This window comes from Vigna unguiculata, chromosome 3 (genome assembly GCF_037176805.1).
Source record: "Vigna unguiculata cultivar grain cowpea cultivar isolate G323 ecotype 2 chromosome 3, ASM3717680v1, whole genome shotgun sequence".
Classification (NCBI taxonomy): Eukaryota; Viridiplantae; Streptophyta; class Magnoliopsida; order Fabales; family Fabaceae; genus Vigna; species Vigna unguiculata.
The window spans coordinates 52,992,768-53,002,579 of NC_140794.1; the positions used below are offsets into that span (position 1 = coordinate 52,992,768).

At 31.4% G+C, this 9,812-nt stretch overlaps 2 protein-coding genes across 3 annotated transcripts; both read right to left on the minus strand.

Annotated features, from left to right (window-relative positions):
* Nucleotides 1-992: 992 nt before the first annotated feature.
* LOC114179744 (putative casein kinase II subunit beta-4) lies at nucleotides 993-4,372 on the minus strand. 2 transcript variants are annotated; one of them, XM_028066169.2, is made up of 5 exons: nucleotides 3,929-4,372; nucleotides 2,147-2,365; nucleotides 1,816-1,925; nucleotides 1,568-1,733; nucleotides 993-1,329 (listed from the first exon to the last, which is right to left on the minus strand). In XM_028066169.2, exons 1-5 carry the CDS (start codon nucleotides 4,104-4,106, stop codon nucleotides 1,199-1,201), a joined length of 804 nt encoding a protein of 267 aa, XP_027921970.1. In that variant the 5' UTR covers nucleotides 4,107-4,372; the 3' UTR covers nucleotides 993-1,198. The 2 variants fall into 2 exon arrangements, with proteins under 2 accessions (XP_027921970.1, XP_027921971.1); XM_028066170.2 differs by having other exon boundaries at nucleotides 1,816-1,922; nucleotides 3,929-4,370.
* Nucleotides 4,373-6,551: 2,179 nt separating this feature from the next.
* Nucleotides 6,552-9,482, minus strand: LOC114178058 (coiled-coil protein). The gene is made up of 3 exons (XM_028063740.2): nucleotides 9,273-9,482; nucleotides 8,598-9,109; nucleotides 6,552-6,931 (listed from the first exon to the last, which is right to left on the minus strand). The coding sequence occupies exons 1-3, from the start codon at nucleotides 9,454-9,456 to the stop codon at nucleotides 6,674-6,676; spliced, it is 954 nt and encodes a 317-aa protein (XP_027919541.1). The 5' UTR covers nucleotides 9,457-9,482; the 3' UTR covers nucleotides 6,552-6,673.
* Nucleotides 9,483-9,812: the final 330 nt, after the last annotated feature.

Here is a 9,812-nt window from a genome sequence, read left to right on the forward strand (position 1 = left end):
TATTTAAACAATAATAATCATATATATATATATATATGATAATCTAATATTTCATTTAAATCTTTATAGTCATTTAACAGTTGATTTTCCGTATTATTTGATGGCACATTCAAGAAAACATACAATAAAAAATTTACATTCGATTATAGACACTCTCTCTCTTCACTTATATGATACAAATTTTATAAATGTATCAAACATTAGATTTTTCAATTTACTTATTGGCGTAATATGTATAAACGAATCAGTATTTGTATAAAATATATAATTTAATAAAAATTAAGTCAAAAATACCTAAGTGGTAATTTTGACATGTTTAAGAAGATGTGAAACTATAAGAAAAGTGTATGAATTGAGATATGTTATGATTTTATTAAATTGAGGAAAAATGTAGATACATGAGATATTGTGAGTTGGGATGTAATTTTTGGTACTAAGTGAATGAACATGTTAAAGAAAATAGTAAAGAGATCTTACAGATCGTGGTAGAATGAAATTTACAGAAAAGTAAATTAAGATCCATGATCTTATACTGAAGATGATCTAAAATACTCTGACATTCTTTGGAGTATCAAAATTAACCTTTGAATTTGAATAGATGGACTTGAAATTAAATCACTTGAAAATATCAAATTCTGAAGCACAAATGCATTCATGTAAAGCCCACTGATAAAAGTTTTAAGTAAAAGTTGCAGAAATAAGCAAGGGCATATTAATATGAAAATAGCAATATGAAACAAGAAAATAGGAACAGAACAGAGAAATTTTAGACATAAATATTAGCAGAGGAAGTTATTGTGCATTTGAACAAGCAGAGGTAAAACTCGAAGAAAAGAAGCAGGAATACATTTCATGAGTAAATGACATGAATACATTTGATAAGAAAGTGTCATGTGTCACTTCTTGGGCAGGTTTAACATAAACGTTGAGAAGTGCATTCAAGTACTTGATCTAAAATTCTATCAGAAAAAGATTTACAAAGGCAGACTAAATTTGAAACTGAAAGAAAAATTAAGCTCTAGCAGCTGCCTTGTTGTAGAGGTATCTGCATATATCTTTACAGTTTACAAAAACGTGGATCTACACTATACTCATTTCAGAAACTCAAAATCCACTGTATTTTAAAGAAATACAACAAAGGGAAAACAAGGCTTGCTCAGATTCTTACTCTGATGAAAGCTTGAAATTCCACCCAGCTTCAGGTCTTGTGAACTTTGAAACCAAAAACTCTTGGCACATAGTTCTGTGCTGGCTTTTGTGGCTTCAGATTCCCGTAAGTCATCAGAAACAGGTGAGGGAATGTAGCTCCAAAATAAGCTCCATCCATGTCTAGACACAGTTTAGGAAATTTATATATGAAATGGGGGGATATTATTCCCACCAATAAATAATTGAACAATCATATGGCAAAACACAGGGTTAGACACAGTCACTCCAAAAATATCCAGCATCTAATTATCAGAAGGCAATGATAAAGTGTACATAGATGGAAGAATAAGCAAATCTAAACTTTGAGAAGACAAGATAAATAGTTCTCAGAAGTTTAACAAGGCACTTCAAAGGATACTACCTTGGTACTTGGACTTTGGGTAGTAAGTGTCTTCACATTTGGGGCAAAATATTTTTACATTACTTGACCTAGGAATATCTGACTGCCCTACTGGAAGGCAGGGTTGTCCAGAGCAGTAAACTCTTGGACATCTGCCAAAGTCCATGTTTTTGAACTTGTGAAGCTGTAGATTATCACAATGCCATTTATCAGAGCCATCTTTGTCCACAATAAAACATCAAAAAAACAGAAAAACAAATTCATACCATTGCAGCCATTCCTTTGCTCGTCAAAATGTACCGGGCATGAATCAGACCATAAAGCATCTCCGCTGCAGATTCAATCAACTCATTTTGTTCCTCTGTGAACATTTCTGCTAATAATTCGACAAAATGACACTACCAGTCAATCAAGCAAACACCAAAGAGGTTATCAGAGATCATATATTAGTGAACAACTTTGATTCAGCACCAATGGCGGAAGTTTTTGCCTTACTTTAATCAGAATGCAGAGGTAGCAACAACTATTTTCAGTTTCATCGCATAACTTGGAATGTAGAATAAAAGATGAACTGAAGAAAGAAAAAAGCATGCTTACCGTGGGAAGGCTCAACGTCCAAAATTAAATCCAATGCATAATCATAGTAAGGCACTTGACTACTTAATCCACAGAGGTTGAAATCGTCTTGTACAAAATCATCATCAACTTCACACAAGAATTCATTTCCTTTCAAATTGCAAAACCATGAGATCCAAGATGAGTCATCCCCTTCTGAGACACTAACATCAGATCCTTCGATATCTGTTTCAGATTCCTCTGCATCCAGTACACGTAAAAAATAAGGATCTATTCCAATTAATTCCAAAACATAGCCATGAAAACACTAGATCCATTTCACCCTTCTTAGTTAGTGCCCGCATATTTTCTATGCCTTTTACTTTTTATCTTACAGAACAAACAGTTTTGAATAAGTTGCAAATAACCAAGGCAGTTCCATTTGGTGATTAGGTAAAATTCTTGTGTGAGCATTTGAAGAATTTCATATTCTTTTAGAAAACTCAAATATAATAAATTTAAACTTTTTCTCATTCTAAATTATTTTAATACTTTTTTATAAGACAATTCATATTTTATTGAATCAGATTTTTCTTGTTTAAACGAAGTATTTTAATTATTACCAAATACAAAAAATTATTTTAATATTAAATAATATTCAATAATTTAAAATTTGCTGCGATTCTTTAGTTTATATAATATATTTTCTTGATTAACATCAATCGAGGTTGTTTTCGACTGATTTTGATTATTTACCTTAATTAGGACTATTTCTTCAAAACATTTGATACAAGTTTTTTTTTTTTTTTTGTCAATTTCTTTAATAATGCCTACTGAAATTTTTTCCAACTAACGAAAAAAAAGAGTCCTTGTGATGATTGGCTAAAATAGTTCTAGTCAACATTAGATGGATAAAATCCCTGCCAACTTCAGATATTTTTTTGACAATATTAGACTACAACAAATGACATCCACGATAGAATAGTCACCAAGACATCATTTTTAGAAACTTTAAGTAAGATCAATCGAGAAATAACAGTGCAGGTAAATAAATCCAATAATGCACCAAAAATAACCACTATTATATATCAACTAGAAAATGGTCTAAATAACATTAGTAAAAAGTCATGATTGTTGTTATAAAGAAAAATAGTCCAACCAATATTAATCGAAGCGTTAATATCAATTGAAAATAATAATGAATATAAAAAAGTGTTATCACCAAGAAAACATTTTGATACCACCTAAGACATCTCTCGTTAACTTTGGCTGAAAAATAACACTAAATACATCCTCCAAAAAAAGAAGCATATAATAGTAACTATGATCATAAAAAAATTATCATGATGAATTTCAATATATAAAAAAGAAAAAAACGGATCACAGTGCAACAATAATATCAAGTGATAACGACCTGATAAAACCGAGAAAATAATATCCCAATAGAATTTAAATAAAAGAAATATAAAGAAAATAAAAAAATATATGAAAATCTTTAGATTCTTGTCTTTTCTTTATAAAAAATTAAATAATTTTCAACTCCCTTAAACTTTTTAATTGGTGCCTAAAATGAATTAATCTCTCCAAAATTCTCTTGTCCAAAACAGCGGAGGATAGAAAAACAGATATATTAGACTTTGTTTGTCCCCTGGCCTTCGAAAAACCGTTCCATTCAGTTTAATTTTCAAGAACATGAATGAATCTTTAAAAGAGAAACGATAATATGCGAGCTTAAGAGAGGTTTGGCATGGAAGATTGGAGAAAATGATAAAAAGGAAAGAAAGAAGGAAAGAAATGCGTGTGTGGGAAGGAGAAAGAGAAAACCGTGTTGATTGTTAGGGAGGGAGACGGAGCGACGGTGAAGCTGGTGTGGCCTTGCAGTGGAAGGACTGGGTTGTCGGTGATGTTGTTGTTGTTGCTGTTGTTGTTGGTGCTGCGTCTTATCCTTGATTCGCTTCCGAACAACAACACTTTCTCCTTCTCTTCCTTTGTAATCATTCATAACCTCCTCTTTTCCTCTTTCCCTCTTTTTCTCTTCTCCAATCTCCTATCTCTATTCTAATTATTTTATGCCTTCACCATTCTAACTGCCTCTCCGATGATCATCATTACTTTCTCTCTTTCATTAATTAAATATACCAGATCCTTCTCCTCCCACTCCTTCACAATCTCATTTTTAGTAACTTCTCTCTCTCTTCTCTATGCGTCTACGTGTCTCTCTCTACTTTCCCAACCATTCTTCCAAGGGGCCCCTTCTTTCTTTTATTGCGTCTCTGTCACATACGTACCATGTTTCTTCCCCTCTTTTCGCTTCCTCTATCAATAACATAATTCTTCTCCACTGCATCCACCTCCCATTTTATACTCACTATTCTCACAAAATCATAACTAATCTATGCTTTATTTTTTTTTAAATATTAATAGTGCACCTGTTATATTAAATATTTTTATCTGTTCACTAAATATAACCATGGTCCACCTTTTCCTATAATTAATGTAAAAATCAGTATTTTTATCATGCATGTCAATTTATTATTAGATGATAACATGTTTGTAAGGGGTTAGAATGAATTATGATATAAATTAAGAATTAAAATAAAGTTTTACGACAGTGCGTAATACTTAGTAAAACATTGAGTAACAATGTTGTTGATTGGTAATACTGCTCTTTGGAACCATCGTTGAATTCTGCAAGGATATATCATCAAACTCTATTATTGAATTTCTAACAGGTGAACTACTAGTTTTAATTTGATTTATTCGTAGCAATATTGATAATTTTAACATGGTAGTTTTGGACATGCCGGTGATAGTAAGAATTATGCACGATATGGTTAATACGTACGTTTCTATTTTCTTAAGGTAGAAGCATTTCTTCCCAAATGTGATAATAGATAGTTTGTATTTGTATTTTCAGGTGGCGGGAGATAATTGTTAGACTAGATATCAGCACTAGTTAACCTTTCCATAAAAAATATTAATGTTTAATAAAATGTTGGCTTAAATATACATTTGGTCTCTATTTTTGTTCATTTTATTCAATTTGGTCCCTATTTTTGTTTTATGTTTAATTAGGTCCTTATTTTCGTCAAATTATGGTAAATTTTGTCATTTTCACTAACGGTGTTTAAATAGTTAACGTTTTTGAACAGTACGGCTTCTGATTTTTTTAATTTTTTTTTAATTTTTTTTAATTTTTTTTTTAATTTTTTTTTAATTTCAAAAAAGTGTCCACGTGTCAAGTCATAATTGTGCCACATGTCAGTTTCTGGTAGTATTATTATTTTTGTTCAATTTAGTCCCTATATTCGTTATTTTTGTTCAATTCAGTCCCTATATTCGTTATTTTTGTTTAATTTAGTCCCAAATTTTGTTAAAATAAAACCATTTAATTTTTAAAATTGACATTATTATTACTTATTTTTTAAATTTAATTATAAATTATAATATTTAATTATTAATTGAATATAATTTTTAGATTCAATTGTTAAATAGAATATAATTATTTAAATATAATTAAAATATAATTATTAAATTTTAAAAATATATATTAACATTTGTAAAATTTACATTTAAATTTTAAATATTTAATATTTTTATTGATTTTATATATTAAAATCTAAAATATTTTATATGTAAATGTTAATTTTATAAATATTAGTTTATTTTTCTAAAATATTTTGAATATTTAAAATATTTTTATATATCAATTTTAAAAATATTTTAGAATATAAATATTAGAAAAAAAATTAATAATTATATTCTTATAATATTTTAAATAATTATATTCTATTTAGAAATTAAATATAAGAATTTATTCAATTTATAATTAAATTTAATAATTTATAATTGAATTTAAAAATAATAAATTTAAAGGTCAATTTTAGAAAAGATATTAATATAATTTGTATAAAAGATATTAAATTTAGTGTCAATTTGAAAAGCACAAAATTGATTTATTTTAATAAAAATTGGAATTAAATTGAACAAAAATAACGAATATAGAGACTAAATTGAACAAAAAAAATAATACTACCACAAACTGACACGTGGCACTAGCATTGACACGTGACACAATTCATTTTTTTAAAATTTAAAAAAAAATTTAAAAAAAATTTAAAAAAAATCAAAAAAATCAGGAGCTAACACGTGGCATGTACTGTTCAAAAACATTAACTATTTAAACATCGGACCAAATTGACCATAATTTAACGAAAATGAAGACCTAATTGAACATAAAACGAAAATAGAGACCAAATTGAATAAAATCAAAATAAATAGGGATCAAATATATATTTAAGCCTAAAATGTTAATTGTTCCTAGCATAAATATTACTATATAGTATTTATTTTGTTAAAAGTGAAAAAGGCGATGCAAAAGATGATGGTGAGAAATTGCGGGAATTGCAAGAAGCGATCCATACCAAGCTTCCTATGACAGCCCTAGTGAAGAATGGAATTAAAGAGACGTTTATATTAAGAATATACAGATGTGCAGTTAATTAAGGTACATTGTGGAGAAAGACACATTTGATTCCTCATTACCCAGTAATAGTATGAAGCCAGATTTTAGTCATCGGCAAAATATCTCTCCTCTGCATCAATATTGGCCTCCCTCTGCCAATGATCGTCAAGGGTCTCATCATTATCTATTTTAGAGTAATCAAGATGCTCCTGATCTTCCCCTAAAAGAAACTTCTGCTGCATAATGTAGGTGAATTGATCCATCCTGTCCTCTAGTTCTTCTGCAGATATACTTGCTTCCAAATTAACTCTGCCCGGATTGGATAGGGTATCATTATTTACATCAGCCCCATTAAGGTGTCTCTGCCAGTACCAAATAACAACATAATTATTCACGTCTACAAAACACATAGTAACTCCCCATTTCCACAAGCATTAGGAGCATTGGATCCGAAAGCAATACACAGTTTAGGTATTAGTCAAACTATTCAAAACAAAGAATTCAACTAAGAGATACTATAATATAATCGCGTAGGGGGAGGGGTTATAATCCAAAAACAAATGCAAAAAAAACTTCATTGCTTCAATGTCTTCAATACACGGTGTTATCACTGGATTGCCATAATTAGGACATGCCAATAGTGACCATCATAAAAAGCAAGTCGGAGTTACTGCATATGAGATCAGTCCTCGTAAGCTAATTCACAATCATGTGGGTCAAATCAAATGAAGAAAATAGTACCATGAAGTGGATTCCAGATACTGACATGCGGTTGAAATCCAACAGATTTGAAGTCAGGGCTGAAGTATGCAGTTGATTTAGATTATTTATCAAAAAATCCTCTACCCTAACCCGTTATCTAAAGAAAATATAACCTTCAGAAAATAATTAATTAATTGCAACTTAATTGATACATTACTCATCAGTTAAATCTAATTAATCTCATAATACGTAGAAAAGCCATCTGAATCTCCCTCCTAACCCATCTGTTTAGATTATAAGCCCCTTCTCTTCCAACTATCACCACTGAACTAATTCTCGAACTACTATGTAACTCATTCTATAATCAGAAAATATCTTTTACATTATATACCCAAATATTTGCTAATTGGCACAAGTATATGTATTAATTGCTATTCACCTTATTCAGAGAGACCAACACAAAGTTGAATATCATGATTCACCTTTCTCTCTGAGTAAAGATGATGTAGGGTTTTAATTCAATAAAAATAAGAATATGCAAAAGCAGATTAACACTTCTAAATGTAGCGTGAAACAAATTTAGGCATATCCTCAAGAGCATTGGTACCAAAAGATAATAACGAGCATGCACCAAACTAAAGAGACTTACAATCCCACTAGTCATGTGGGGAAAAGGAAGGAAAGGTGTATACAGAATGTTCAGGCTTCGGTATCAAACACAACACATTGATCTAAGATCTTTATAGCTCATGAACATAGTAAACTAAATTTGTACACATGCAGTCTAAATCTGTGTATCCAGTATCTGTAGAAGACAATGACAAAGATGTAGTTGTTTACTTATTTATATAACCCAAGACAGATAGATGATGCTATTTTAAAAAAAAGGGTCTCGTTGATGCTGATAAATTGTTAGTCAACTGTTCTTAAATTGTTCAGCCAGGTTGCTTTATAAATTCTTCATTCAGGGCAATTTGAGTGTGCCGTAAGTCCCAATATAAATATTTTTTGTGGCAATGAACAACCTATGCTGCTTGAATAGTATGGTTCATTTAATTTTTAACTGTTTCGTTCTCTCGTTTAGGAGGATTCCTTTTCAACCCACATTTTCCTTTGTAATTTTCCTCTTCATCTTATTTTTACTTACATGCGATTAAACAAGAACAACAATAGCCTTGTTATCCGACCAAGTGGGATGACTATGCGAACCACACAATACCATTGGGCTCAATTAAAAACCAAATTCTCCAAGGATATTACTGATATACTAGTCAAAACAGAAGAAAATACAAATAAACACATGATTGATAGTTTAAAGATTAGTACCTCTGCAAGCTGTCCATTGCTACCACCTACTCTCTCTTCATCCACTTCCTCCTCCTCCTCCTCCTCTTCTTCCTCCTCCTCCTCCCCCTCCTCTTGAAATCTCTCATTACCAACCCAGTCTCTTTCCGGCACACCCATCCTCTGCTGCTCCCCTCTAATTTTTGCAACCAGCGCCGCTTCCTCACACCTCCTCATCAGAGTCTCCGACCACCGCTCCCCCGGCCTTGCCATGTTTCTGCTGCTCTGGTCCTGAAACTTGCCCACATACTCATGATGCAGATACGGTTCTCTCTCCCTCATGGCATCCTCAGAGAAGTAGTGCCCACCGCACACCAATCTATCCAAATAAGCCCGCCTCCGGTTCTTCACCGTCACCGACCTCATCTTCAACTCCTCCTCCGACGGGCTCATAATGCTCCGCAACCGCTTCATGTGCCAATTAATCTCATAATCGTCTTTCATCGAGTCAAATTCAGTAAGTTCATTGCACGTAAGCTGGGAACCGTATCGTTCTACACAAAACACAAGAATACATACAATTAACGTACTCATTATTTCGTCTCTTACCTAGGTTAGGGTTTAATTAGGATTCGATTACAGCAAGGAAAAATCGAGACACGCATATATGAATTGAACGAAGAAAAGTAAGAAAGTGAGAGGTGAGCATTAAGAAACCTAAGAAAAGAGCAACGTCTCTTGAGAGAAGATCGTGGAAAATGGCCTTGCGTTGAGAAGGGAGAGAGACAGTGGATTCGAGCGCGCGCGGAAAGTACAGGTTCTCCAAACATGACAATCTTTCTGAAATTCTCTCTTTCGCTTCCTCACTCAACGTCCTCGTCGTCTCATTCTTCTGCTCCATTTTTACTTCCTTCTTCTGTGTGCGACCAACATCGACTCTTTATATAGGTCCATTTACGTCCTTTGGACCCAAGGGCTTCTATCTGCACCTCCAAACAATTTTTCTCCACCCTAATTTATTTTTTCAAATTCTTACTTTGTTTCTTATTTAAAAGTAAACATATTTTTTCTTTTTTCTATTTAAGACACACTAATCTTTATCCAAGTTTTTTTTACTCTTAGGAGGTTAATATCAGTATTTTGTTTTAATGTATAAATATCAACATTCAGTATTTTTTTTATTGTATTTTGTATCCGTTACGAATGTTCATATATGATAGTTTTGTTCTTTTTTTTTTTATCTACGAATATATGAAA

Bases quoted from the DNA above. Each gene is read 5' to 3' on its own strand.
- LOC114179744 (XM_028066169.2), bottom strand. From the start codon at position 4,106: ATGAATGATTACAAAGGAAGAGAAGGAGAAAGTGTTGTTGTTCGGAAG. The intron at 1,926-2,146 runs GTAAGCATGCTT...TCGAATTATTAG, and splicing joins GGACGTTGAGCCTTCCCACG to CAGAAATGTTCACAGAGGAA. The intron at 1,734-1,815 runs GTATGAATTTGT...GATAATCTACAG, and splicing joins GCAAAGGAATGGCTGCAATG to CTTCACAAGTTCAAAAACAT.
- LOC114178058 (XM_028063740.2), bottom strand. From the start codon at position 9,456: ATGGAGCAGAAGAATGAGACGACGAGGACGTTGAGTGAGGAAGCGAAA. The intron at 9,110-9,272 runs GTTTCTTAATGC...TGTTTTGTGTAG, and splicing joins AGACGTTGCTCTTTTCTTAG to AACGATACGGTTCCCAGCTT. The intron at 6,932-8,597 runs GTACTAATCTTT...TGGTACTGGCAG, and splicing joins GCAATGGACAGCTTGCAGAG to AGACACCTTAATGGGGCTGA.